At 53.2% G+C, this 27,912-nt stretch overlaps 2 protein-coding genes and 1 non-coding gene across 10 annotated transcripts; 2 read left to right on the top strand and 1 right to left on the bottom strand.

Annotated features, from left to right (window-relative positions):
- The first annotated feature begins 506 nt into the window (after positions 1 to 506).
- Positions 507 to 19,962, top strand: DRC5 (dynein regulatory complex subunit 5). Of its 7 annotated transcripts, none has more exons than XM_078369313.1 (6): positions 507 to 558; positions 9,509 to 9,689; positions 10,459 to 10,828; positions 12,141 to 12,709; positions 16,169 to 16,618; positions 18,343 to 19,962. In XM_078369313.1, exons 3-6 carry the CDS (start codon positions 10,552 to 10,554, stop codon positions 18,553 to 18,555), a joined length of 1,509 nt encoding a protein of 502 aa, XP_078225439.1. In that variant the 5' UTR covers positions 507 to 558; positions 9,509 to 9,689; positions 10,459 to 10,551; the 3' UTR covers positions 18,556 to 19,962. The 7 variants fall into 7 exon arrangements, with proteins under 7 accessions (XP_078225439.1, XP_035151700.1, XP_035151703.1 ...); XM_035295809.3 differs by having other exon boundaries at positions 507 to 1,070; positions 9,548 to 9,689; XM_035295812.3 differs by lacking the exon at positions 9,509 to 9,689.
- Positions 4,740 to 4,846, top strand: LOC118153354 (small nucleolar RNA SNORD46). Its single transcript, XR_004742593.1, has one exon. It is a non-coding gene; the product is annotated as a small nucleolar RNA SNORD46 (small nucleolar RNA).
- Positions 19,257 to 27,912, bottom strand: TMEM151B (transmembrane protein 151B). 2 transcript variants are annotated; one of them, XM_035295805.3, is made up of 3 exons: positions 27,478 to 27,912; positions 24,882 to 25,322; positions 19,257 to 23,332 (listed from the first exon to the last, which is right to left on the bottom strand). In XM_035295805.3, exons 1-3 carry the CDS (start codon positions 27,616 to 27,618, stop codon positions 22,208 to 22,210), a joined length of 1,707 nt encoding a protein of 568 aa, XP_035151696.2. In that variant the 5' UTR covers positions 27,619 to 27,912; the 3' UTR covers positions 19,257 to 22,207. The 2 variants fall into 2 exon arrangements, with proteins under 2 accessions (XP_035151696.2, XP_078225437.1); XM_078369311.1 differs by having other exon boundaries at positions 24,882 to 25,176; positions 27,478 to 27,704.

The raw sequence follows: 27,912 nt of genomic DNA, 5'->3' as shown, positions 1-27,912 counted from the left end.
TGAGAGAAAGGTAGAAGGTGCCCTCCCGCAGGGCCTAAGGTCACCAGGAGACCTCAGGGGAGTTCCATTGACTTCCACAGTTGCCCGGGAGAAAGGTCCGTCCACCCTCATCTTCCACAGACGCTTTTCCTGGACCAACTCCCCACCCCCAGCTCCCTATCCATTGCCACACAAAAGCTACCAAGAGAGCACAAGCACTCCAGGCCAGCAGCCCTGCCCGGGGTCTCCTACCTCCAGCCCCCTAGAAAGTCCACCCGTTCCTAGACACGTCCCACGGAAGCACAGGGCATAGCGCAAGGCCACAGTCCCACGACCCCCAAAGCGGCCGCTTCCACTGAACCTTCCCGAGGCATGGCCTGGGCGCCGTGAGCGCGAATGAGGCGCGTGCCAGGTGCGCAGCGACAGCTGAGGAAGCAGTAGCGTCCCCTCCTCCGAGGCGCGGCGCATTCGCCCTCTCCGCCCGGCCCGCCCCTAGCGACGCGGGGCGTCCCCAACGACGGTGACCCGCACTGGCTCGCGGGACTTTGCGTGAGGCCAGCGCCCGGGCTCCCGGAGCGGGTGAGACGACCTCCGGGAGCGGGGACACCCAGCCCTGGTCTCCCTTATCGGGGTTCACTCAGTCCGGCAGGGCCTCGGAGCCCCTCCAGCGTCCTCGGTCACACCGGCCCGAAGCCTGCAGGCGGCCATTGCCTGGGTTCCGTTACCCGTTGGGGGAAGAGCCAGCCAGTCCATACCCACGGGAGACCCCACGCTCTCCACGCGAGGATGCCCCGTGCCTCTCCTCACCACAGTCACTGCAAACCGTGTGCGCCGGGGCTTGGGATCCGAGTGAGGCAGGGGAAGGATCGTGGGAAGGAAGTGGGGGTGGAAAGTGGGGCATCGGTAGGGCGTGGTGGAGAGCGGCCCTAAGCCCTGGGGCCCCAGACTTCTCCGAAAGGCGGTCCCTGTCCCCAGCACCCGAGGGCTGCAGTCCCTCCCGCGGGTCCAGAAGCTTCCGCATCTCCCTCCCTCCCACGGCACTGCCGGTTTCCCTGGGTTACCAAGGAGAAGCCAGCACCTCTACACCCCAGGTAGGATGCGGGAGGGACCCCGTGGCCTTTGGAGCTGAGCTTCCCTGCTGGGGTGTCTGAGCTGAAGGTAGGGAGGAGAAGTGGGGAACAGAGAGGCTGGAGTCCCTTTTGAGACAGCAGACCTCAGTGAACAGCAGCCGGGAGGAGGCCAGCCCAGGGATCGTGGCCAGTGAGCTGGCGGTTTCACCCAGCCCAAGTCCAATCACTCGCCGAGCTCTGTTGGAGAAACTTTTTTGCCCTTCCACAAATAGAATTCCCAACTTGGGAGTGACTTGCCCCAAAGTAAGACATGGTGGGCATGAAAGAGATGGAGGCGGGTGTAGACAAAAGCCCAAAGCCCTGAGGACAGAGGGGGCTCTCCTGCGGGGATCTGGGGTGGGAGCAACTGAGAAGGCAGAGAAGGCAGGCAGAGCAGTGGGTGCAGAGCCAGCTCCTGGGAAGGTATCCCAGGCACAGAGGCGCTGTCATCGCAAAGAGGGCTGGGTGTCTCCACTTTTTGGATAAGAGGAAGGGAGGAGGGGACAGTTGAGGACCAGGACTGTGATGCACAAGAAGGTGAGAACGCTCTCCTACAGCATCTTCCTCGTGTTCCCATTAGGGCAGAATAAGGAACTCCTGCCCAGAGTGGTTAGATTTATCTGGGGATGGGGGAAGGATGGAGAAGGCCCAAGACTTCCTGTGGAGGGAATGGGCCAGGGTGGGAGAGCACCACTCTGCAGCACTCTGTTGGGCTCCTTGGGCCCTCCAAAGCTTGCAGGCAATGGTCCAGCCTTGCGGAAGACTCCTGTGCCCAGCAGTGAACTGGGCGAGGGAGCCTGGACTATTCAGGTCAGCACCAAGGGGGTAACCCTGGGCTCCATGCTGGTGAACAAGAGATCTCATGAGCTGGAGAAAATGAGAGACCCACTGGAAAGTGCTGTGAGTGACTGAGTTGGGAGCAATTTATAAGCAACCCCAGCATCTGTCTAGTGGAAGTAAGAGAGCATTAGACAGACACAAACTAAAACCTCAGCTTCTCCATTTACTAGCTAGTGACATTTAGTAAGTTACTTAAGCTTTCTAAGTTTCAGTTTCCTCATTTGTGAAATGGGGACAATAGTGTTAAATAATAATCCTGAATAATACATTTAAGAATTTGATAAAATTATGTTAGGCATGTAGCACCTTCATTATAACTTCTAACACCCATCTTGACTGCTGGCTCTGGGCCCAGCACTATATGAAATGGCTCACACACATTAGCTCCTTAATCCTCTATGTAAGCCTATGAAATCGGTACTATTAAGTACTGTCCCCATGTTATAGATGAAGAAACTGAGGCAAGCAGGGACCTGCCTGAGGATGCGCAGATAGTGTGGGGGCACAGTAGAGATTTGATTTGAGACAGCACAAGTCCTGAGTACTTAGTCAGCTGCTGTCCTGCCTCCTGCTATGCACATGCTATTGAAGTCCTAGAGCTCTCAATAAATCATAGCTATATATAGCCAAGGGTATGGTTCCCAGAACACCTGTCCACCAGATTCAAGCCATCAGAAATGAGGACAACCCTGGCCGAACTGGAGCATCTTGTCACTTTCTATTACCTGTGCTTGGGCATGGAGAGAGCAGTCCCTCACACCCTTTGAGTTATGGCCTGATGTGGACGTCGTTCCCTGTATGTGATTTCAGGACCCTGGACCCTGGTCCTGAGGATACAGAGTAGGGGCCCAGAGCATGAGGACCGGCCTTTCCCTAGGGACTGTGGTCCCGGGTTAGAGATACAGCCATGTGAAGCCAAACAGGCTCATGAGGCAGGCCCCAGAGAAGTGAAAGTCCACTGCATGTGTCCCACTCTCCCACTTTCCCACTCTGAGAGCACAGCACACCCTTGGATGGGACACCAGATGGTGGCACAATATATACCTACTCCTGGTAGCCCTGACCTCTCTGGATTGTCAGGATTCCTGCCCTGGAGAAGAACTGGAGTCTTGAACATGCTCCTAGTCTTAAAACTCTGGGATTCTCTGACTTACCCAACAGGCTTTCCAGGGAAAGAAAGCTCCAGAGAGGAAGGTGACTCTTCATCCACCTCCAGGACTGCCCTCTGTGGGTGCCTGGGGACTATGTGCCCCAAGCCCTCAGCTATTGCGTATCCACCCATCCCTCCAGGCTCCCAGGGAAAATAGTGCCACCTACTATCACCCTCAGCTGCAGGCTGGTGACTGCCAGACCAGACTAAGGCTAACCTGTGAAGCAGGCAGAACTCTCTCAGCCTCCTATCTTCTACTGTGCCCACTCCCCACCTTCTCTCCTCTCCATGGTTGTTCCCCTTGCCTCCTTTCTTTCCCCTCCCTCCCTCCCTTCTTTCCTTCCTTTCTTTTCTTTATTTCCTTTCGAGATGGAGTTTTGCTTTTCTTGCCCAGGTTGGAGTGCAGTGGCACAATCTCAGCTCACTGCAACCTCTGCCTCCCAGGTTCAAGCAATTTTCCTGCCTCAGCCTCCCGAGTAGCTGGGATTACAGGCACACCACCACACCTGGCTAATTTTCATATGTTTAGTAGAGATGAGCATTTTACCATGTTGGTCAGGCTGGTCTTGAACTCCTGACCTCAGATGATCTACCCACCTCAGCCTCCCAAAGTGCTGTAATTACAGGCATGAGCCACCACGCCTGGCCTCCCTTGCGCCCTTTCTAACTTTGCTTTTTGTATCTGAAACTTATTCACACTAAGGTGTAGAATATATATCTATATTATTCTAGAATATATATATCATTCTAGAATAATAATTCTACACCTTAGTGTAGAATATCGATCTATATTTTAGAATGATATATATATTCTAATAGAACAATATATTCTTCTAGAATAATATAGATATATATTCTAGTCCTTAGTGTGAATTACATATATAATACACATGACTATATATTAGATATAATATGAGAATTATATATTTTATTAGTATATAATTAATATTAATATCTAATATATAGTCATGTGTATTATATATGTAATTTATGCACACTTAAACTGTCAGAAACAATATATTACAACTTATACTTTTTTTTTTGAGGTGGAGTCTCACTCTGTCACCCAGGCTGGAGTGCGGTGGCCCAATCTCAGCTCGCTGTAACCTCCACCTTCAAGGTTCAAGTAATTCTCCTACCTCAGCCTCCCAAGTAGCTGGGATTATAGGTGTCCATCACAATGCCCAGCTGATTTTTGCATTTTTAGTAGAGACAGGGTTTCACCATGTTGGTCAGGCTGGTCTCAAACTCCTGACCTCAGGTGATCCGCCCATCCCGGCCTCCCAAAATGCTGGGATTATAGGCATGAGCCACTACACCCAGCCTACAACTTCGACTTTTTAAAAAGTTTGCTACATTAGGCCAGGCACAGTGGCTCATGCCTATAATCCCAGCACTTTGAAAGGCTGAGGCAGGCAGATCACCTGAGGTCAGGAGTTCAAGACCAGCCTGACCAACATGGAGAAACCTCATCTCTACTAAAAATACAAAATTAGCCGGGTGTGGTGGCACATGCTTGTAATCCCAGCTACTCCGGAGACTGAGGCAGAAGAATCGCTTGAACCCGGGAGGCAGAGGTTGTGGTGAGCCAAGATCGCACCATTGTACTCCAGCCTGGGCAACAGGAGTGAAACTCTGTATTTAAAAAAAAAAAAAAAAAAGTTTAGCGTGATGAAAAAGAATCCTTAGGCATGGTTGTGGCTATCTTGGTCACTTGTGTGCTACTTGCCAATGCTAGGACATGTCATAAAAAAAAAGTTTGCTACATTAGTGTCAATATGCATTTTATAATTTACTATGCTTTTGTTTGACCTAAAATGATGAGATGTATTTTTAAAAAGCTGTTCGAGGTTAGTGTGGATATAGGCACACAAGTATTGATGTCAAATTTTGTTTCATTTAGGGGGAACATGCATTTACATAACAGGGATGAAAACTGTACAACAGGGTCCTGAAATTCCCACAGTGGAGTGCCAAAGGCCTGGGAGCTCTCTCAGCCCAGGGAGGCCCTCCCCACTTCCTAACGAGCAAGAATATGCTTTCTTCTTTCCTAATGGAGGGCAGGAAAAGCGAGAGGAGGGAGACATAGTGAGTGACTGTGGAAAGGTAGTGTATTGTGTCTAGAGGTAGGAGACCTGCCCTCAGATGCTGGCCCCAGCTCTCACAGGTTTTTAGGGCCAGTCATTTCCTGTTTCCTTGTTTCTTCAACTGTAAATGGGGATAAGGAAACCCATCCTAGTTCCTTTATACAGTGCTTGAAGAGTCACATGAGAAGACTTTTTCTTTTAGAGACAGCATCTCACTATGTTGGTCAGGTTGGTCTTGAACTCTTGACCTCAAGCTTCCCATCTTGGCCTCCCAAAGTATTAGGATTACAGGTGTGAGCCACCACACCCAGCCCCCCCTTTTTTTTGAGAGGATAGTTCTGAAAGGACAATGAAAGGACCTTGTAACTGCTAAATGCTGGACAGTTGTAACGTGCTGATCCTGTCCCAGCCCTGGAGAGATGGGATGTGAGACTAGAGGCTCAGCGTGGCCAGGAAAGGAAGAGGCCACAGGAGTGATATCAGGTCCTGTGAATAATAACCTGGGGGCCTTTGGCCGTTCTCAGCTATCCCGTTGAACTCTTTCATCTACTGGTTTAGGATTTTCCCCATAATTCCACTCACCAAACTGTAAGCCTTTTGGTCAAAATGGGGCAGGACCTTTTGGTCAAAAGGGATAGAAACCCAACTCTTAGCATTGGCAAAGGGACTGCGAACTTAGCTCTCAGAGCTGAAGGCACTGCCAAGGAGCCAGGCAGCTCTCAGAGCTAGGTATGGGGACCGAAGATACCCGGATGCTGTCTCTGTCTATCTTTTGTTTCTGCTGGTCTCCCCCAGGCTTCATTCCCTCCTGCCGCAAGCAGACCTTGGACATGCGGAGAGAAATGACTTGCAGCAGGAGATCCAGATCCTTCAAGGACATGTGTCCTTCTGTCTCCCTCCACTTGGACAAATCTCAAGAAGGACTCCGATTGGCTTCTATCAGATAGCCACCCCCAAACCAGTTGCCCTGACCAATAGGATACTCCTTTTGGTCAGAGTCTATTATCAGAAGCCAGTGGAGCAGCCCCAAACACCAGCTATCTCGCCTAAAGCAGACCTGGCACTGGGCTAGGAATTGGAGACAATAATGAGGAGGACACAGCCCCTACCCTCGAGCAGCTCATGGTCTAGTGTGGGTGTGTGAAAGGGTGGCAGCCAGGTCATTGGAGTGATGCAGGTACTGGAGAGATGGGGTCTGACAACGGGAGGGGTTGTTTTGGGGGATAAGGGAGAAAGAAGCACCTGGCCTTCAGAGGGGAAGTGGTGCTTGAGCTCAGACACAGAAGACCAGTGATTGTCCCTTTCCCTGGCTGAGACAGTGGGAAAGGCATTCCAGGCAGAGAGAACAACTTGAGCAAGGGCCGGGCAGCATGAGCTGGGCTGCAGTGTCCCAGATTCAAAGAGGAGCTTATTTTCAACAAAGTGTCCAGCCACGGAGATTTACATGTCAAGCTGAGGAAGCTGGTTTTATCCGCTGAGCAGTGGTGAGCCACTAGAGGGCTTACATGGAGCCTCCCACGGCATCTGTGTGAAGGCTAGATGTGAGATGACAAGACTGGATCCCAGAAACTATGTGCTCCACAGCTGAAGCTGTGGTCCGAACAGACACTGAGACCCTGAGCTAAGACAGCAGCAGGAAAGGAGAGGCTGCCTGGGTGGGAGGCAGAACTAAATCAGTAACTAGATGGCAGGGTGAGGCAGGAGGGCTGAAGGAGAGAGAGGTGACTCCCTGCCTACTGGTGCCGGCATCTGGATGGATTGTTTGAGGGACTGAGGCAGATCCCACTGGACTTGTCTGGAATGCAGATGCAGGGGAGTCTGGCATTACTCACACCACCACCCAGCCTCACCGTCCTGGTAGGCAGTACCCTCTGCTTCTCCTGGGACGCCACAGCTGGGAAAGTCCACCTGGAAGAGGTGAAAGCTAGACCACATCAGCAGGAACGAGTGGGTGACAATGGCGGAATCCTGAGCGGTCTCTGCACGTGAGGGGTGGGCAAAGGGAGAGAAGTCTGTAGTGAAGACTCTTGGAAAAAGAATGGTCAGAAAGTAGGAGGAGAGCCAAGAGAGTGGCATGCCAAAGGGTGACCCCCAAGGGCAGGGGTCAGAACATGGCCTGCCGAGGGAGGAGCCACGCTCCGTATCCTCCTCAGAACAGTTATAGCGGGGCAACAAGGAGTGAGTTTTGTTCGTTATCCTTTTAAATATACTTTGTTTTCTATTTTGTTCATTTTAAAAATAGATTTTTAAAAACGTTTAGAACTAAAATCCTCCTTAGGATTCTTAGAAGAATCTTCTGTGTCTGATAATAATTTGCCTGCCAAAATATTTTTGTAATATTCATTTTAAAAAATCAAGAGATAATTAACTAAAAATTATCAACTCTGATCTTATGCAGTTAATTTTTTCAACGTTTGCCTTAAAATGACATCAGGCCTCATGGTATGGATGTTCCTGCAAACCCTGAAGGTGATAGGGGCTCATTTTTATCCCAGCCATGCGCACAGCAGCCACGTGATATGGAGCAAGGCCCTACCCATTCCTTCTGAGGAGTTGCTTCAGGGCCCTGGAGCAAGCCCCAGTGGGTCCTGCTGTGTCATGCCCAGAGGCGGACTGCAGGCACGAAACAGCAGCAAGAGCAATTAGGACCAGATCCTGAGAAAGAACTGCCAGGTCCTGAGAGTGAGGCACGAGGCAGTGGGACTAGAGTCACCTCATTGCATAGGCATCGCGCCTGGCCCTATGTGGGGTTTCCTAGATGTGACTCCCCAGGAGAAGAAGGAGAAGGGACTGACTGCCAGGATGGTGAGGCTGGAAGGTGCCATGAGGAATGACTAAAAAGCCAACTCCAGGCAATGCACACCAGCAACCTGGGGCTCCTCCTGCCAAGCCTGGTCTGTGTCCTGGGTGTGGCCCATGGGTGTCCAGGGATATATCTAGGACCAACGGAAATTATAAAATGTTTTAGGGCAAAACCAGGAAGGAGTTGGGCTGGACTGTTGCCTCTGACCTTCCTCCATTGCCTCTGTCCTGATGTCCTTGCAGCCTCCACTACTGTCACCTTGCCCCTCACATCACTCCTGGAAATAGGGAAGGGCCTCAGACACTTTGCACTCATCCAAAGATACCATTTCAGGTCAGTGCCCAAGAAGCAGGTCTCCAGGATGTGACCTGTCCAGCCTCAGACCCCTGCCCTTCACTCTCCACACACCCTCCTCGCCTGTATTCTTTATAATCACCAATATTAATTGACCATTATCTCAGGGGGATCTCCACTATAGCCCACGTAGGAAGATATTATTATCCAGTTTCACAAATAAAGAAACTGAAGCTCAGATAGGTTAAGTAACTTGGCCAAGGTCACAAAGCACATAACCGGCTAAGCCAGAAATGCAAAGTCAGCCAGCACCACTAAGCAGCAACCCCCTCCAACCCCACTCTCTGAGAGCCATTAGTCAAAAAGCACGATCTGGTTATTTCACAATTCTGGACACAATCTGTGTGTGAATTTGCATTTGATTTGCATAAGGATGTCACAATACCTAGATATCTTTCCTGCACTATCCCTCTCCCTGCCACCCGCCTCTCAACCAGGCTTTTCCTCCTTGAGATGCCTGGCAGGCTGGGGAGCACCATCTGGTCCCTTCCTCTGCCAAGGACGCCTTTGCTGGTTCAGAGCGTTCCCTCTCACCGGCCACTACCTAGTGCACTGAGTCAGGGTGCACATCTGAGGGGAACTGCCTGGAGGAGCCAAGAGCCAGCAGCCCCATTTCCTCCTGCAGATCTCAGGGCAGGAGTGCAAGGGTGCAGGAATGGGCAAATGCAGGGAAGGTCCCTGGACCAAGCCACATCCTCCGTTTTCTGTCTTCAACCCCAGATTTAGCTGCCTTCTTGCCTCCCACGCCTGCCCGCTGCTGTCTGGAATGCTGGGAGGCTGGAAGAACTAGAGGAAGACTGGATGGGGAGATGGATGGGAGGGGACCTGGAGCTTGAGCTCTCAGTGGGAAGGAAGAAAGGAGGGTGCTGGCATCCTGGGCAGGGCATGGGTCTTGTCCCCCTCTCCTTTCTCTCTCAACCTGCACTCTCCAAAACGGTAGCCATAGGCTCAATTTGCCTATTGAGCCATCAGATTTTGAAGACCTCATATGAAAACATACAGTATATAAAATGTCTTATTAATAATTTATATAGATTATGTGTCTAAATGATAACACTTTGTACATACTGGGCTAAATATAAAATTAATTTCACCTGTTTCTCTCTCTCTCTCTCTCTCTCTCTCTCTCTCTCTCTGTGTGTGTGTGTGTGTGTGTGAGAGAGAGAGAGAGTAGCTGGGACTATAGGCACCTGCCACCATGCCCTGCTAATTTGTGCATTTTTAGTGGAGATGGAATTTCATCATGTTGACCAGGCTGGTCTCAAACTCCTGAACTCAAGTGATCCACCTACCTTGGCCTCCCAAAGTGCTGAGATTACAGGCATGAGCCACCATGCCCACCGTTGTTTCTCTTTACTTTTTAAAATGTGAGCACTAAAGAAATTAAAATAGCATATGTGGCTGCATTTTGGCTTGCATTATATTTCTGTTGGCCAGAGCTGTTCTCAGCCCCATCCTATGGATCAGGCAGTTGCTGTTCTAGAAAATACTTAGTGCAGGGGCCTGTTTTGAGCTGAATGGCTCTTTATTATACCTCTGCCTTTTGGCAATATACACCCCTCACCCTCAGAGGGGTAGTCCAATGTAGGGTTCAGAGCATGAATTTGATAGACTGAATTTAAACCCACCTTTGATAATTCTAAGCTGTGTGACATTGGGCAAGTCAATTAACCTCTCCGTGCTTCAGTTTCCCAGCAGAAAAATGGGAATAATACAAGCAGCTATCTGAGAAAGGCTTTTGTGAGGACACAGGAATTAATAGGCATAAAGAACTAAAAAGATTGTCTGGCATAGAGCAATTACTGTAATTGCTGTAGAGCTATTATCTGAAATTTTGGGCTGCTCCTTGGTACAATTCCATGTGTCAGATAATATATTATGCCCTTTGGATGCACTATGTTATCCACTCCTCCAAATAATCCTACTGGAACTGACCTTCATTTCTCAGAGGCAGCATCTGAAATTCAGAGAGATTCAGTAACTTTCCCAAGGCCACACAGATAACCAATGGATGTGTACCTGGATCTGCTTCACCCCAGGGACTGATCCTTAAGCACTATTCTACACCACCTCTCTTAGTAAATGCCCACCAAGACCCTCCAAAGTAACACCTCCACCCTCTTCCTTTTTCTCCAGATCCCTGCCTGTATCAAGGGTCTGCCAGTCTGAGAAGCTTCTTGTCATAAGGGCATCCAGGGGCCACCTGCCCCTACGTTGCCAGCCCCCAGCATGCAGGATAATGTAACATCAGCATTGTTGGACCCCAGCCACTCCTCAGTCTCCACCCAGGACAAGTCCTCCACTGGAGGCCACACTTCAAGCACAGGCCCACAGCCCTCAAAGCTTTCTTCAATCACACCAGTGCCTGCAAAGTCCAGGAACCCAAATTCTGGGGCCAATTTCCATCGGATGCGCCGGATCATTGCTGAGGATCCTGAGTGGTCTCTGACCATCGTGCCCCTCCTCACAGAGCTCTGCATTCAGCACATCATCAAGAACTTCCAGAGTGAGTCTGTCCCTGTTTTGGGTGGGAAGAAGAAGGCCAGGAGTGGGGCAAGGTGGGTAGGGACTGTCTGGAGCCAAGACTGCAGAAGCTGGGTCCCAGGGCAGCCCCTGCTCTCCCACATGACATCCTCATACCCCCTCAACACTTCCCTTCCACCCCAGGGCCAAGACAGCTTCTCCTGCTGTTCCCACTGGCAGGTCCCACCAGCCTCCCACCCACACTGGACCCGCCATGCCTCTGTTCTCTCCTTGCCTTTTCCACTCTCTCCAGCAAAACCCAGTCTGAGCCACATCTACTTCCTTCTCCAGAAAGCCCTCCCAAGTGAACCGCCCCCCACTCTGATGGAGTCTTCCATGCCATGTAAAGGCTCTTGGTTTGTTCTATATTTTGTGCTCTGTAATATAGATCCTTTCCAAAGATGGGTTGCCAGCCTCTCCTACCAGATGAGGAGCTCTCTGAGGACAGGACGATCATTTCATCTACAGTAACTATTGTCACCCAGTCTCATTCATTTTACTTGTTTGTTGTCAGCCTCCCCTCACTAGAATTTAAACTCCAAAAGGGATGAGCTCTGTTTTGCTTGCTTTTTTTTTTTTTTTTTTTTTTGAGACGGAGTTTCGCTCTTGTTACCCAGGCTGGAGTGCAATGGGGCGATCTTGGCTCACCGCAACCTCTGCCTCCTGGGTTCAGGCAATTCTCCTGCCTCAGCCTCCTGAGTAGCTGGGATTACAGGCACGCGCCACCGTGCCCAGCTAATTTTTTGCATTTTCAGTAGAGATGGGGTTTCACCATGTTGACCAGGATGGTCTTGATCTCTTGACCTCGTGATCCACCCGCCTCGGCCTCCCAAAGTGCTGGGATTACAGGCTTGAGCCACCGCACCCGGCCTTTGCTTGCTTTTATATCTCCAGCATGTGGGACATAGTAGTCTCTCATAGTGGTACCTTCAGTGTCTAGCACATAGTAGGTGCTCAAAAAATTTCTTGTTTTGAAATCGATGAATCAAATCAGATTGGAAGCCTCTGACCTCAGAGATTGTATCCCCCATCAGACCAGGTGATAATTGAGAGTTGAACCTGAGAGTCTGCCTCAGTCCCGGAGCTACCTGAGAACAGATGATGAGATGTCCACCTTCATGTAGGGAACATCCCAAAGCTAAAGGCTAGGTCTCCCCGTCCAATAGAGCCTCCCTGAGAGCAGAGGAAAGGGTCTTCCCTTTGCCCAGTGCCCTGAGCCAGGCCTAGCCTGAAGCATCATGGTGAGGTGTCCCCCAACACTGTGACCTCCTGCTTTCCTTCCTCTGTTCCCATAGGAAACCCTATCCTGAAGCAGCTGCTCCCGGAGCACCAGCAGAAAGTCCTGAACCACCTGTCCCCTGACCTACCACTAGCTGTGACCGCCAACCTGATAGACGATGAGAACTACTGGCTCCGCTGCTGCATGCAGCGCTGGCCCGTGTGCCACGTGGCCGAGCATGGCGGCAGCTGGAAACGCATGTTCTTTGAGCGGCACCTGGAGAACCTGCTAAAGCACTTTATCCCAGGCACCACGGACCCCGCAGTGATCCTCGACCTGCTGCCACTCTGCAGGAATTATGTGCGCAGGGTCCACGTCGATCAGTTCCTTCCGCCGGTGCGGCTCCTGGCCCAGCCCCAGACCGGGGACCAGTCGGACTCCGGCAGCGAGGGAGAAATGGAAGAGCCCGCCCTGGACCACTACCAACTGGGCGATCTGGTAGCTGGCCTGAGCCACCTGGAGGAGCTGGACCTGGTGTACGGTGTCAAGGACTGCGGCATGAACTTCGAGTGGAATCTCTTCCTCTTCACCTACCACGACTGTCACTCCTTAGCAGCCACCATCAAGGCATGCCACACCCTCAAGGTACTGTCTGCCCCCAGCCTTCACCCCATCCCTTTCAGCATCTCTCAGATTTCCTCTCCCCATCTCTCAGACTCCTTCTCCCCTCATCTTCCTCCTCCGTTATTACCATTTTCCCATTTCCTTCTCTTTCATTGGCCAAGTGGTTTTTAATGGTCCCTGCGCCAAGCTACACGGTTCTGGGTGTGCAAAAATGAACAAGGCGCTGCCCTCCCAGTTCACCAGTTTGTTTCATTTAGCAAACATCTGCTCTCCAGGCCCTGTCCTAGGTGCTGAAAATAAAACGATGAGCAAGATCGTTTGTTCCCTCTGTAGCTAACAGTCTGATGGGATAAAGGCACTAATCAACAGTCATATAAACATAAAATTGAAACTAGAATAGGGTTGCCATATTTAGCAAAGAGAAATACAGGACATCCAGTTAAATGTGAATTTCAGGTCCAGGCATAGTGGCTCACTCTGTAGTCTCCCAGCAACTGAGGAGGCTGAGGTGGGAGAACCCCTTGAGCCTAGGAGTTCAAGCCTGCAGTGAGCTTCAATCACACCATGGCACTCAAGCCTGGGTTACAAAATGAGACCCTGTCTCCAAAAAGTTTTTTAATTTCAGATAAACAAAAAATAATTTTTAGTATAAGTATGTTCTGAATATTCCATGGGGCATTGTTATTTATCTAAAATTTATATTTAACTGGGAATCATGTATTTTTTTTCTGGTACCCCTGAATTGGTATAAATGCTATAAAGAAGAGATACTTTTTTGTTTTTTTTCTTTTGAGACATAGTCTCGCACTGTTGCCCAGACTGGAGTGCAATGGCACTATCTTAGCTTACTGCAAGCTCCGCCTCATTCAAACTATTCTCATGCCTCAGCCTCCCAAGTTGCTAGGATTACAGGCGCCCGCCACCACACCCAGATAACTTTTGTATTTTTAGTAGAGACAGGGTTACACTGTGTTGGCCAGGCTGGTCTCAAACTCCTGACCTTGTGATTCGCCTGCCTCAGCCTCCCAAAAGTGCTGAGATTACAGGTGTGAGCCACCGCACCTGGCCAGAAGTGATAGTCTTATGAGAGACTATAAAGGAGCGTTTGACCTTGCAAGGGAAGAGGTCCCTGAACAAATGTCTTACATAGAGATTAGAAGGAGGAATAAGAGTTATAGTCTAAGAGGGAGGATCACTCCAGGCAGAGGGAGCAGTGCCTAAGGCTCTATGGGCAGAGTGAACATGGCCAGCTCTAGGGACTGAAAGAGAAGACGTGTGGCTGGAGCAGAGTGTGAGTGAGGAGGGTGGGACGAAAACAGAGAGGCAGTCAGTGATCAGCCTTGCTGGGCAAAGGAGGCCTTGTTCAAGAGGCTGTCTTTATCCTTACCAGCTCTGGGACACCACCCCAGGGTTTTAGGCAAAAAAAAGTAGGCACCATTACTGGATTTCACATATGAAAAGGTCACTCCATCTATGAGGGAGAATAGCCTGGGCAGGGCATCAGTGGACATGCAGATCACCTAGGAGATCATTGCCAGATTGCCAAATCCAGGTGAGAGTGAGGGTCATTTCAGCGATGGCAGTGTCTGTGGAGACTCAGAGGAGTGGAGAGAGTCAAGACATATTTAGGCAGACATATGTCTGCTATGCACCTGACCATGCTGGCATGGGCAGGATCTGAAGGAAAAGGAAGGAGAAGGAGGTGAGGTGCAAGACATCTGGCTCATGAGACTGGCTGACTGGAGGGGCCATTTGCAGAAACCGGGAATGTGGGAAGAGGATCAGTTTTGAGGGGGAAGAGTGTGTGTTTCAGTTTGAGTCATCTCAAAGAACGGGTCACTTCATTAGTTGGGTAGAGGGTCTGAAGCTCAGACAAGAGGTCTGAATTGAATGTGGAAATGTGTGCTGGCTTCATGAAGGTGGCAGTTGCAGCCCTGAATTTGGATGGAGTCTCATAGGGGAGAGCCAAGAGTGAGACAAGAAGAGGCCTGACATGTGGTCTTAGTGAGAAAAAAAGAGCTTGCCAGGAAGCCAGAGGGAGGAGGAAATGGGGGACATGGCATTGTGTCACAGAACAAGGGAGGGGTACGTTTCAAGTAGAGGGAGTGAGCAATGGGGTGGAATGGCGCTGAGGACTGGATTTGGTGAACATGGAGGTCACTGAGGAGGAGCTATTTTAGTGGAATGGCGGGAGCAGAGGCCAGATAGCAGTCGTTTCTGGGGAGAGTGGGAAGTGAGGAATGGGTGGTTGTGATCAGCTTTTTCAAGAACTTGGCTGTGAAGGGGGAAAGGTACAGCCATTAACAGATGAGAACTTTGGGTTCCTTCAGAATAACTCACATATGTTTAAAACCAATGTAAGGCTCCATCCAGTTGCAAGAAAGGGGATGAATGCAGAAGAGAGGCACAGGTTCATAGACCAGTAGGTCAGTGCTTTGGTATCAGGAAAATTACAGGTTCCCATTCAATGGCTGAGAAGGCAAGAGGAGAGTTCACCTGCTGAAAGAGGGGGCTCAGCAGGGAGGCGCCTGAATTCTGAAGAGGCTGCAAAAAGCTAAAATAGTTGTTGTAGATTATAAGGGAGTATTTCGGCCAGAGAAATATAGTTATATTGGCGTGCAGCATTACAGGCCTATCAGTGGTTTCAGTGATAGCCACCAGTCCCATCAGCTGATGTTTTCTATTTTGCCAGTTGCTTGCACACAGGCATGCAGAAAATAGAGAGTGGGGCTGATCCAGGGTTTGGGCTTTGCCAGATAGATGCCATAAAAGAGAAGAGACACAAAAGACTGGGCTGACTAAGAGGGGTATAAAAAAGGAGTGAACTGAAGAGTAGGGAGAAGGGGCCAGACTCAGAGGTCTCATGAGAGAGAGAGAAGCCGTTTCAAGTCAGTGGGAAGGTGAGGGAGAGAGACTCCTATGGACAATATTCAAATGACCAGCCCCATCCCCTTTCCCGCATTCCTTTATCCCACGCTTTCCCTGCTTTTCCCCCTCCCTACTTTTTCCCTGGTTCTTACTTTGGCAACCTCCTTCAAAGAGGTCCTCTCCTTGCCCTGGTGGGTCTTGGCTGGCAAGGGAGGATGCAGTGAGGGGCTGAGGCCTCAGGCAGACCTGGATTCCAAACCCATCTCCACCGCTTCAATCACTGTATTATCTGGGGAAATAATGTAAGCCTCAATTTTCTATCTGTAAAATGGAGAGCATTTTCTCTTCATTGAGATGCTGAAGGTTAGAGATAATGGTTATGAAAGCTCCAAGCAGTATACCCAGCATGTAGTAGCTGCTCAATAAACAGTGATCTTTCCTCCCTGCGACCTGCCACCAATTCTACACTACTCTGCCATGCAGATAGGGCTGGCCCCCTTCAACACTCAGCCAGGTGACTAACACTAGGTGAGCAGAGCTTGCCAAAGATCTGGGTGGGAGGGCTGATTACCCTTGACTGGCAGGTGCTGTAGACCCTCTGCCTGCCCACAGATCTTCAAGCTGACCCAAAGCAAAGTGAACGATGAGAAGGCACGCATCATAATTCGAAGCCTTCTGGACCACCCAGTCCTCGAGGAGCTGGACCTGTCACACAACCTCATCGGGGACCGTGGTGCACGAGGTGCTGCCAAGCTGCTGAACCACAGCCGCCTGCGTGTGCTCAACCTGGCCAACAACCAGGTGCATGGGCCAGGTGCCCAGTCCCTGGCTCATGCTCTGGCACACAACACCAACCTCGTTTCCCTCAACCTACGCCTCAACTGCATCAAGGATGAGGGTGGCCAGGCTCTTGCCCATGCCTTGCAGACCAACAAGTGCCTCACCACGCTGCACCTCGGTGGCAATGAGCTGTCTGAGCCCACTGCCACCCTCCTGTCCCAGGTGCTCGCCATCAACACCACACTCACCAGCATCAACCTGTCCTGCAACCACATCGGGCTGGTGAGTCACCTATTCTGGGCCTGTGAGGGTAGGTGTGGAATCCAGCTGCCAGGGGTATGTGTGGGATAATTGTGAAGATCACAGACTTTACATACTACAGACTGCATCAAGTATGCACACATACCATGTATCTCAATGTTTATTATTTTCCCCCTTAATCTTTATGGTTACCTAAGTAACTGTATATAACCCGAAGCATATTTAACCCTAATTAAGTTTAAGTATACAACTAAGTACATTTAACCCTACTTTCTAGATGGAAAATTGAGCCTCAGAGAGGATAGTGAATTGCCCAAGGGCATCAAGTCAGTAGAAAGTGGCAAGGCTGTGATTCAAACCCAAGATTGATTGATAGCCTGAGTCCTTCCTAATAGACTATGTCTCTCAAATTTTCTTAACCAAGTCTGAAAGTAAGAAATGCAATTGATCTGGGCGCAGTGGCTCATGCCTGTAATCCCAGCCCTTTGGGAGGCCAAGGTGGGTAGATCACCTGAGGCCAGGAGTTTGAGACCAGCCTGGCCAACATGGCGAATCCCCTTCTCTATTAAAAATACAAAAATCAGCTGGGTGTGGTGGCATGAGCCTGTAACCCCAGCTATTCAAGAGGCTGAGGCAAGAGAATCACTTGAACCCAGGAGGCGGAGGTTGCAGTGAGCCAAGATCACACCACTGCACTCCAGCCTGGGCGACAGTGCAAGACTGTCTCAAAAGAAAAGAAAAAAGAAAGAAAGAAAGAAATGCAATTTACAGGGACACAGACATAAATATTGAAATTTACTCGTTGTGATATATACTAATATTTTCCTTTACATTCTACTCTATTTTATTTTTTAAAATGCTTCTATGACCCATTGAATTGACTTTGCAACACACTGCTGAGTCACAATCTTGGAAAGGTAGCACTCTGCCTTCCAACATGAAATTCTTTCACAATGGGGCTGGCCCACCCAACCCAGCAGGGGCTGGAGCTGTGATGACCATTGAGTGGGGCCCCTCCATTAGGTCACCGAATGCTCTACTAAACCTCCCCATGAGGACAGCCTTGCTCACCTACAGAGGCACATACATCCACACACACGCGCACACGCGCGCGCACACACACAGTTTCTAGAGGGGGTGCTGTTGACTACAAGTAATAAAAAGCTTAACTAGAAATGGATTAGACAAGAGGAACATTCAGTGTCTCCCACAATCAGAATTAAGGGGTTCTAGGGTTGGTAAACCCCTGGGTTCAGTGTCATCCTCTGCTCTGCCCACCCCAGCCTTGTGCCCAAGGCCTTCTCTAGTGCTTCTCTCATTCTCAAGATGGCTGCCTCTGACATATCACATAGGAAACATGCCCAGAGGCAGAAAAAGGGTGAATACCTGCTCTCTTTTGTTCTCTTTCTGGAGTGAGGAGAACCTTCACGGAAGCCACCCCCTTTCAGTTTCCCCCTCACATCTCATTAGATTTGCCCCACATGCCCATGGCTGAACCAAAGGAATGGAATTATCATCATTGCTGAAGATTCATGTTTTTCAAACTAGTAGGGTTGAGAAATCAATTTAGTGGGTCTTGGCTACCATTTGTCAAATGAAAAAGAATAGAATATGTCAACATGTGTCACGAATAGGTTGAGTATTGTTTTGTGAAAACTTTGTTTTAGTCACATCTACATGAGAATGCGTAGCGTGAGATCCTGGGTAGTGACTTAAACGCCCCTTCTTTGGCACTCTTTTCCCAGGACGGTGGGAAGCAGCTCCTGGAAGGCATGTCAGACAACAAGACCCTTCTGGAGTTTGACTTGCGCCTGTCAGATGTGGCCCAGGAGAGCGAGTACCTCATTGGCCAGGCCCTCTATGCCAATCGAGAAGCAGCCCGCCAGCGGGCCTTGAATCCCAGCCACTTCATGTCAACCATCACTGCCAGTGGCCCTGAGAACTCTGGGATAAAATGACCTGACTTGGGTCATGGCCCCAGCCCCATCCCTCATTTCATACCCCTACCGTGCCTGCTAGAGAGGCACTCCTTCAGAGGGAGTGGAGAGGGGGACCTGAATATCCTTGTAGTGATCGATGGTTGTATGCAGACGTGAGGCAGGGAAGGGAGCCTGGGATGGGAGTCAAAAGGGTATGCAGTAGGGACCCAGCCCCTGTGTCCGGGAGAGGATATTACTGGACCCCCACACATGATCTTCTTCCAGTATAGGGAAGTCAGAGAGGTGTTTGAGGGACTATGCCTGCCAGATTCTCCCACGGGGGCTGCCTGCCTCCCTGACTCCCCTCTTCACCATTTTCTTCTCTACCAAACAGATCCATAGTCTTCAAACACACACACACACACACACACTCTGGCTACAGCAAAGCTATGCCTGGCTCTCTCTGCCACCCTTACCCCTGCAGATGCATATCCCTGTTGCTTGACTCTGCTTTAAGTGATCCAGTTCTACAGGCCATGCCATTCCCTAGTTCCTCAACCCCCAACCTGGGAAGGGGACAACAAGCTGACCCCAGGGGCTGAGATCCAGTGGCCTCTTCTGGGGAGGCAGCTGTAGATGACGACTGCTAGGGAAGGATGACACGATCCCTGCCATCTACCCCAGAGTGCTTCCCCAGGAGGGAGGAGGTAGCAAAAGAAGTGCCACACTGGGACAGGAAGTCAGTGAGTCATCCACAACTTTATTATCCACCAGTTTGATTTGTACAATCTTTGCGCTTAAATCCACGACAAAAAGGCCACAGTGTGATGCACCCAATTGACAGAGACCTGTCTTCCCCCCAGCCAGGCCCAGCCCACCCCACAAGCCCTTGTCCCCAGGACACATGGAGCCTTCCAGGTGCCCTCCATGAGTCCCCATCACTCTGTAGCTGCCCACCCTGGGGCCACACCTACAGGAATCACATCAGCCCCCAGGGCCACAAGACACCTAGCTGACTAACTGATTCAGGCTGAGCGCCATTCTCCATCCTCCTTGGGCTGACTGATTGGCCCAGAGCCTCCAGACCCATGTCCCTAAAGGGCAGGTCACGGGCTACAACCCCAGTACAGGAGTGCCTGCTCTCCAGGGACTCCTAAGCAGGCGCTGAGCAGAGCACCAAATGGGGCTTGGAAGTGACTGCATGTGTGTGCCTGTCCGGGCAACCTAGAGTCTGTCTGTGCCTGACACCCTCTGACAGTTCTGGAGTGCAAACATGTAGGTGTGAGGGTGTGTGTGTGTGTGTGTGTGTGTAGCCACAGCTGCTAGCAGAGGTTCTAATTAGAGAAACAAGAACATTCAGTGTAAAGTTTAATTTTAGAGATTAATTAATTTTCTGGTTTTCAATTTCCCTGGCAATCAATAAAGCCACCAAGAAAATAGACCAAAGAATTGGTTTCTCTCTAAGTCTGTGTGTGTGTGGGAGGTGAGGTTGTCTGTGTGAGACGACCTAGGCAGAAATGGTCAATACAGGCAAAAATAATAATAGAGGTCCCCCTTCCCCTCTTCTGAGACCTGGCTCCATCTCATGAACAGGCCTGAGGGAGGAGGAGCCAAGTTCCTCCCTCCTTGGAGCCCTGAGGTGGCCAGGCTGTCCCCACACAGAGCATGACATCCAGGTGCCAGCTGGCTTAAGAAGTGGAGCCTGAGGCTGCAGCTCACCACCTGTACCTCACAGATGTCCATTCACAGGAAAGAGGGATGCTCCAAACACCAGAACCCCAAGGAGCACAGACTCGGGGTCCAGGCAGGTTCTGTGCTGGTAGGCAGGTGGGCAGTGCTGTCCAGGAAAATCTGGTGGGCAGCTGTTTGCCCCACCCAAGCCTCCCTCTGTCTAGCCTCTCTTCTCCCTCTTCACTCAGCCATCTCTACCTGAAAGTAAAGCTAAACCCTTTAGAAGCCACGGGCCATGGTATCCCCACAATTTGAGCCCCTTGCATTCTCCCCTAGGAAGAAGGGAAGGGGAGACAGAGGCGATGTTGCATAGGTGGAGGCCACACGGTTGGTTGTGCAGGCCTGGCTGGGCTGGAGGAAGATGAGATGGGCTGAAGGAGGGAAGGAGGAGTTCTGATGGCTCAGGTGAAGAAAGAAGCATCAGGGGTGAGAGATGCGGGTGGCCCAAGGGTTATCCTCTCTACCCTGAAACGTGAGCTCAATCCCTGGGCACTAAATCTGCTGGGGAAACTTTAGCCAAGGGAGTCGGGAGGACAGGAGGGCTGTTCACAGACATGCACACTGAAGCACATCAGGGTGGAGGTGGCAGGGGGGGCACAGGGAGAGAAGGCGGTGTCAGAGCTTTGTGGGAACAGGATGTGGGGCCAGCGCCCTGGGGTGGTTGCAGGATGGCCCTTTGAAGACCCTGGGACACACAGCAGGGCTTCAGCTCATAGGATAGGGGAGGATGGAAGGGTCGGACAAGATGTAGAGAATTCTTGCCTCTGACCCTGCCACTGGAATTGAGTTATTTCTCCAGCTGGAGCTTGTGACAATGTCCTCAACCCCCGCCCCCTCCAGATGTTTGAGGAACAAGCACACTCCGCTCCTCCCCACAGGTTTAGGGAGGCGAGGGCCGCCTCCAAAGACAACCCCCCACCTTCGGAGGTCCTTTTCCTCTACCCTCCACTTCCCTCTCCTCTCTCACTCCCACCTGCTTCCAGAGGTCCCCTTTGTCACCCGGGTCTGTGTCATGCTCTCTTCCCTTAGTCACGCACCCTGGCCAGCTTTAAACAGTGCTGCCCAGGTGGCGTCTCACACTCTCTAAAGGGAGCACACACCCAGAACCCAGGTGAGGAGGCTGCCGCGGGAGGCTGCGGAGTTTCCAGAAAGGACTGAGGTACACAGCCCTCCACTTTTCACTCCCAGCCCGGCTGCACCCTGGCAAAAGCACTGCAGGGCCAGGAGGCTGGAGGTGAGTGACGTCTGTGCGGTGAGCACAGTCTCTCTGCACCCGGAGTGGGGGCCCAGTTAGACAAACAGCAGAGGAGGAAGCAAGAGAAAGGAAACCCCAATGTTTGGGGTCAGCGCCAAGAAGAGGGCAGAAACATTTCCACGGTGTTGGATGGAGGTTTGGGGCTGACACCTGGCTCCAGCCTCAGACCCACTGAATGCATTAGCTAGCTGGAATCCAGCCTGCTGGACACCAAACCACCGCCCACTCCATAGAGAGAGGCCTCAGGGGAGTGAGGCCTCGGAGGAAGGAAACCCCCAAGTTTCCTTCTCCACAGCCTCTAAATCTCCCAGCGGCATGCCAGGGCCTCTCCCTTCAGACGAGGCCCAACGAGGGGCCCACAGCACGGCTGCCAGCTAACAGAAGATCTGCTGAAGGGCTGGACCGGAGGGAGGTGTCCCCTTAGGAACTCAGGGATGGGGCTGGAAGAGAGACTCTGCCAGGGGGGATCTCGGGGAGCAGCCGACCCGCTCCCGACAATCGATCTCTTTATGTACAGGGAGGCAGGGGGTCTCGGCCCCAACCGGGTCTGTCTTGCGGCCCTCATCTCCCCTTCCCTCTCCGCCGCGCGGCCTCAATCGCCGCGCGGCCTCAATCGCCGTGGTGAACTCGCCCTGCGCCGCTCAGGGAGCACAGTCCGGCGAGGGGCAGGCGGGAGGATGGCGCCGGCCGCTCCGTGGCCAGAGGTCACAGTGAGGTCTCTACGCAGGAGCCGTGGCGGTGCAGCGGCCGGTGGCTGTGGCCCAGACACCCCTCCTGCCGGTGGACGATGAGGACCGGGAAGTAGAGGGCGTCGTGGTAGGGCGGCGGCGGCCCGGCCTCCTCCTCGTCATCGTCCTCGTCGTCCCCCATGCTGGCCTGGCTGGACAGCCGCGTCTGCTCCGTGGGGCAGCTGGCCTCGTTGACGCTCCCGCTGCGGCTGCGCCACAGGCAGCTGCGCCGGGAGCCGTAGAGGCGGCCGAGCGAGAAGCGGCTGCCCCCGCAGCCCGCGCCCCCTCCAGGCCCCGGGCCGGCCCGCGGGCTGGCGCAGATGCTCAGGGCGCTGCGCGAGAAGATGGACGAGCTGCTGACGGCGCGCTGGCAGTGCTCGCAGCTGCGCCGGTAGGGAGCCACGCCCGCTGCGCCCGGGCCGCCCACCCCGCCGTAGCGGCAAGAGGGCGCGTAGCCGCCTCCCGCCCCGCCACAGCGCGCCCCCAGCCCCGCCAGGTCCATGAGCACCGCCTCGGAGTAGCTGGGCACCAGCTGCTGGTTGGAGCGGATGTGCCACTCGAGCTCCGTGCTGTCCACCGTGTTGACACGCGGCAGGCGGTGGGTGAGCGGGGGCAGCAGCTCGTCGCTGGGGCTGAGGCCACCGCCCGCGCTGCTGGCCGAGCCCGGGCCCTCCAGGCCGAAGAGCTTCTCCACGTGGTAGTGCGCGTAGGCCGTGCGGTATTCGGACAGCACGCGCAGCGGCCACGACAGCGTGAGCAGCGCCGCAGCCCAGAAAGCCGATGAGCAGGCGTACCAGGGAGGCCGGGCCGGGTCCGGGAAGGCCACCATGAACTCACGGAAGTCCACGTTCTTGAGGTGCATGCCCTCGCGTGCCTCCATGTAGTCGTCCAGGCCCTCGTTCTCGGCGAAGAAGCGCGCGCGCTGGCACAGGTACGCGTTCTCCGCCTCCACGCTGGCGAAACTGAAGCACTTGGTGAAGCGCAGCCGCGTGGCCGGCGCGCCCTCCAGCCCCACTAGCGTCTTGGACACGTCGCGGACGCCGCAGCGCGCGTAGTCGAACTCGGCCTCCGCCACGTGCGTATTGACGCGTTCGTGGTAAACCTGTGGCGCGGGGAGGTGGGGGCAGGCGATGAGGTGGTGGGGAGCCCGTCCGCGGTGCCCATTTCTGCCCACTCACCCTTGTCCGCCCCATCGCTGCTCTGGTTGCCTGGTCGGACCCTAAACCTGTCTTGGTTTAGGTGCCCGTTGGGTTGGAGAGGATCTTTCCGTCTGACTTACACAGCAACTGATGCCCTCTGCTTAATCAGATATGAGGCCCGGACTAGAAGCAGCCCTACCCGTGCGCATTTAAATTTTAGCTAAGCCTTGCTTCTTCTAGGAGTCAGGTTCTGGCCATGAACTGCCCCTCTGGGTTGCCTGATGCCTTTGCCACTGCCTCTGTTTTCCAAGTGCTCCCACATCACCACAAACAGCTTCTTCATCTTTCTTTCATTTTGCAGTTGTGTTTCCAAATGGGTTCCTCAGAAGCACTCCCTAAAGAACCCCTCTGTCTCTAGTCTCCCTGTTCAGGCTGGAGCTGTCATTTAGCCTCCTTCCTGGTTCTCACCAGCCCCAGGCTTGTCTATTGATCCTTATACTGAGACAGATGGCCTGCATCTGGGAACATCTCCTCCAGGACCCCAATATGTCTCATCCTGATGAGTCGGCAAAGTGCTGATTGACCTGCTCACCCTCAATGAGACTTCCCACCTCCTCTGAGAGCCTTGGACTTGGGATCCAGGAAGCTAGGTCTGAGTCTAGCACTACCACTTAGGAGCAGCAGATTTTGGGCAAGTCACTGAGTTTAGGTGTCCATACCTGTGAAAGAGAACTCAGTAGCATCACCTCACTGAACAGGTAAGAGCATGCTATAAGACTGGACATGTTAAGCCATCTCCAACCATTAAACATCAACTTTTTTTTTTTTTTTTTTTTTGAGATGAGGTCTTGCACGGTGGCGATCACAGCTCACTGCAGCCTCAACTGCCCAGGCTTAAGCTATTCTCTCACCTCAGTCTCCTGAGTAGCTGGGACTACAGGTGTACACCACCAGGACAGCTACTTCTTTTTTTTTATTTATAGAGATGGGGTCTTACTATGTTGCCCAGGCTGGTCTCAAACTCCTGGGCTCAAGAGATCCTCCTGCCTCACCAAAGTGCTGAGGTTACAGGCCTGAGCGACCACGCTCTGCCATTAATCACTAAATAGACCCATTAAGCACTAAACAGTATAGATCCTGGAGCCAGATTGCTTGAGTTCAAATCTCATCTGTACCACATACTGCCTATTTGACCTTAAACATGTTACTTAAACTCTCCAAGCCTCAGTTTCCTCATCTGCAAAATGGGAATACTTACCTATCTCATAGGTTTGTTATGAGGGTTAAATAAATGATTTGAGGTTTGTAAAGTACTTAGAGCAGAGCTTGGCTCCTGGTCAGTGTTTGCTGTTGTGACTATGGTTGTTGCTGTTGACCTGTTGTTGCAATGCCCGTGGGAGCTCACTGCTGCTCGTGCTCCTCCCACCTTCCCCCCAGGGAGGTGGGGAGGGAGTGCGGCTGGGCCAAGTGCCACCTCCCATCTTGAATATCCTGCACTCCCTGCCAGCTCACCTGGGTGGTGGTATAGGCGTCTCCATTGCGGTATCTGGTGACCTGGCGGGTGCGGCGGACATAGTGGTAGCTGATGGCCTTCCACCAGATGCAGGGCGTGGCTTGCTGCATGCGGTCCACACGCTCCCGCACACTGCTCACATCAACACGGTGCTGCAGCTCATGGCGAGCTTGGCAGTGCCAACACTCCACCAGGTAGACGGCGTACAACATGAGCAGGAAGGCCAGGGGGATGTAGACATAGCCATTGGAGCAGGGGCTGTCATGGTACATGAGGCTGTTGCCCTGGTAGGCGCTGCTGAAGGTGAGTCGCGTCACTGTGGTGACGTGGCACCAGGCCACTGCCCCCAGGCAGCCGTACATGAGCAGCGAGAGCAGGAGGCACTTCCAGTGGGACTCACGGCAGAGGGACTTGGTGAAAGAGGGCTGGATGGGACGCTGCTGCTCAGGTGAGCAGGGAGAGGGGCCAAGATGAGTGGGAAGTAGAGCAGGCAGGACCCAGCACAGAGATGGATGCAGGGATGGAGGGGCAGAAGCCAGCACCAGAGGTAACAGGCAGAGAGAAACAGACAGGGATATGGAGAGAAGGTGAGTCCCAAGTGGGAGCCAGGGGCCAGAGGTAGAAATAGAAGTGACGCAGAGCAAGCCATGAGGACAGGAAAGGGAATCAGAATGCCAGTACAGGACAGTGCAGAGAGAGACACCCCAAGAGGCAGAGAAGGATCAGAGCCAGAGATGGAGGCCCAGGCCACAAACACAGATGGATAGGTTGGCACCCAGAGAGAGTCCAAAGAAAGACACAAAGATGGCAATGAAACAGGAGAAGGTGTGGACGGGGAAGACAGGGGAGGACAGACAGACAGGCATCAGCAAAGGCAGATCCCCAGCCCAGACCCCTTCCAGGTGCTCCAGAAAAGGGGGAGGGACCCACTGACATCACCTCCCCACTTAACAAGTGGTGCCCTCACTTCTATACTTTTTCAGTCCTAAGTTCTAGAGGAGCTACTCCCCTCTGACCCATCCACCTCCCTAACCCTCACAATTAGCCTAGAAGGGCCTCCAGAGAACCCCACACCCTGTCTCATTCCCCATAGTCTAGACCCTGGTTCCCCTGTGAGCCTCCCTCCTGTGCCCTGACATCCTTCCCTCTGTCTGAGGATAGGAGGGAGGGGGCTGGGGTCCCTGAGCAGCAGGCAGTCAAGGAGGAGGTATCCAGAAAGGCATAGGCATGTGGCTGAGGAGAGGATGGGCATAGGGGAAGTGGGACCGGGGTATCGAGGACGATGTTTGAAGCCCAGCCATTTGTCAAGAGAAAACGGTATTTGGTACTCTCCTGGAGCCTGTCTGTTAAAGCACTTGGCACATTCTGTCCCAGGGTTGGCCCCAGAGTTGTTTACATCTCTGGCTCCCCACTAGACTGAGTACTTCTGAGGTCCCCATGCCTCATTCTCTTTGCATTCTAGATGCCTACCATGGCCTTGGTCCCCAGCAGCCACATCCTATAATTGAGTATTGAGTTTGATTTCTTGTAGTGGCCTCTGTTTTCCCACCCCTCCTCTCTGCTGTCTAGCTTTAGGAACCCATCCCCCCGACACTCACACACAACCTTCTGCTGGGATCCTGACTTACTTCCTTAATTCCTCAGGCCTGATTTGGAGGCCAGACAGGAAAGAAAGGAAAAGAGTGGAAAAGAAGGGTACAGAAATAGGCATTAGGCCCTGGATCTACAAATACGGATAGTTAGGTGAGCTAGGAAATAGCACACAGTACAGTGGACAAGGAGGTTAGGGCACATGTGCCTTTCGGGGAACCTTGTCCTTAGGAAGTAGGAACATATGGACCCCTTTGTGTGCCTGCCTCGCTGTGTGCTAGTCCCAGTGTGGGTACCTCTAAAAGGGGCTTTACCTGCAGGCCCATCCCTGCTCATGTGCTTCAGCCCTAGTGCAGGGTGCATGCGTGTGCACAAGTGTGCATGGGAGGCTGGAGTGGGGGTGCTCCTGGTACTTTCCTCCTTTGTCTTCAGGTTCAGAGAACTTAAGACTAGGGACCCCCAACTAGGGATATGAGGAAGCAGCAGGAGCCTCATGAGAGAGGTGCACACCCCCCAACACACACACACTCCCAATGACCACGGGGGGATCCCCCTGCACACATCTGACCTTCTTAGGGTCCCAGATCAGGTAACACCATCACTTCCCCATGGTACCCTCCTGGTTGTGTAGCCCCTGCAAGCCGTCCTTCCTGGCCTTCTAGGTAGCATCCCCCCTCTATAAGACAGGAACCCTGCCACCGTCCCCACCCCGGTAGAGCCTAGCCCCCTCTCTCATCCGCCCAGGGTCCACGAGGCTCCTCCCCTTGGCCCCTCCCCCTGCCCGGGACCCCCCCCGAGCCCCGCCCCCGGCGCAGCCCCTACCCCGGCACCGCGGACAGCTCCCGCCGCCGGGTGGGGGCGGCGGCACGGACTGCAGCTGCGGCGGCCGGCTCGGGGTGCGGGGCGCCGGCCGCGCTGCGGCGGAACCGGCGGGGGCCGCGTGCCGTGGGGGGATGGGGGCCAGGCTGCGGCCGCGCCCGGGGAAGGAGTGCCCCCGACTCTCACCTCCTCTCGGGCGGGGCCCTCGTCCGCCGCCGCCACTGCCGCCGCCGCCGCCGCCGTGAGCTCCTCCGGGACCCCGAGGCCGCCACCGCCGCCGCCGCCGCCGGCGGCGCTCTCTCCCGCGGCCGAGCCAGGGGGGGACATGGCGTAGAGGGGGCGCGTCGAGCTCAGGACCTCCCGAGGGGCTGCCAGGGGCCGGGAGCATCCTGCGCCGGCCCTGGGGAGAGGACAGGAGGGGGCGGGGCCCTCGCTGCTCCCCACCCCCCGCCGGGGGGAGGGGGTCCGGGAAGGGCACCGGGAGTAAGGGGCTGAGGGCTGGGGGTGGGAGGCAGGCTGGGGGGGCCGGGCCGGGGGGGCCGGGGCCGGGGGCGGGTGTCACCTTGAGGCCCTCGCGGCGCCGCTCCGCCTCCCGCCCGCTCCCGCCGCCGCCTTTTGTCT

This window comes from Callithrix jacchus, chromosome 4 (genome assembly GCF_049354715.1).
Source record: "Callithrix jacchus isolate 240 chromosome 4, calJac240_pri, whole genome shotgun sequence".
Lineage (NCBI taxonomy): Eukaryota > Metazoa > Chordata > Mammalia > Primates > Cebidae > Callithrix > Callithrix jacchus.
The sequence above is the reverse complement of the archived record's forward strand: the minus strand, read 5'-3'. Positions and strand labels throughout refer to the sequence as shown.

Bases quoted from the DNA above. Each gene is read 5' to 3' on its own strand.
- DRC5 (XM_035295812.3), top strand. From the start codon at position 10,552: ATGCAGGATAATGTAACATCAGCATTGTTGGACCCCAGCCACTCCTCA. The intron at 10,829-12,140 runs GTGAGTCTGTCC...CTGTTCCCATAG, and splicing joins CATCATCAAGAACTTCCAGA to GAAACCCTATCCTGAAGCAG. The intron at 16,619-18,342 runs GTGAGTCACCTA...CTCTTTTCCCAG, and splicing joins CCTGCAACCACATCGGGCTG to GACGGTGGGAAGCAGCTCCT.
- TMEM151B (XM_035295805.3), bottom strand. From the start codon at position 27,618: ATGTCCCCCCCTGGCTCGGCCGCGGGAGAGAGCGCCGCCGGCGGCGGC. The intron at 25,323-27,477 runs GTGAGAGTCGGG...TCACCTGAGCAG, and splicing joins AGGGCCCCGCCCGAGAGGAG to CAGCGTCCCATCCAGCCCTC. The intron at 23,333-24,881 runs GTGAGCTGGCAG...CCCGCGCCACAG, and splicing joins ACGCCTATACCACCACCCAG to GTTTACCACGAACGCGTCAA.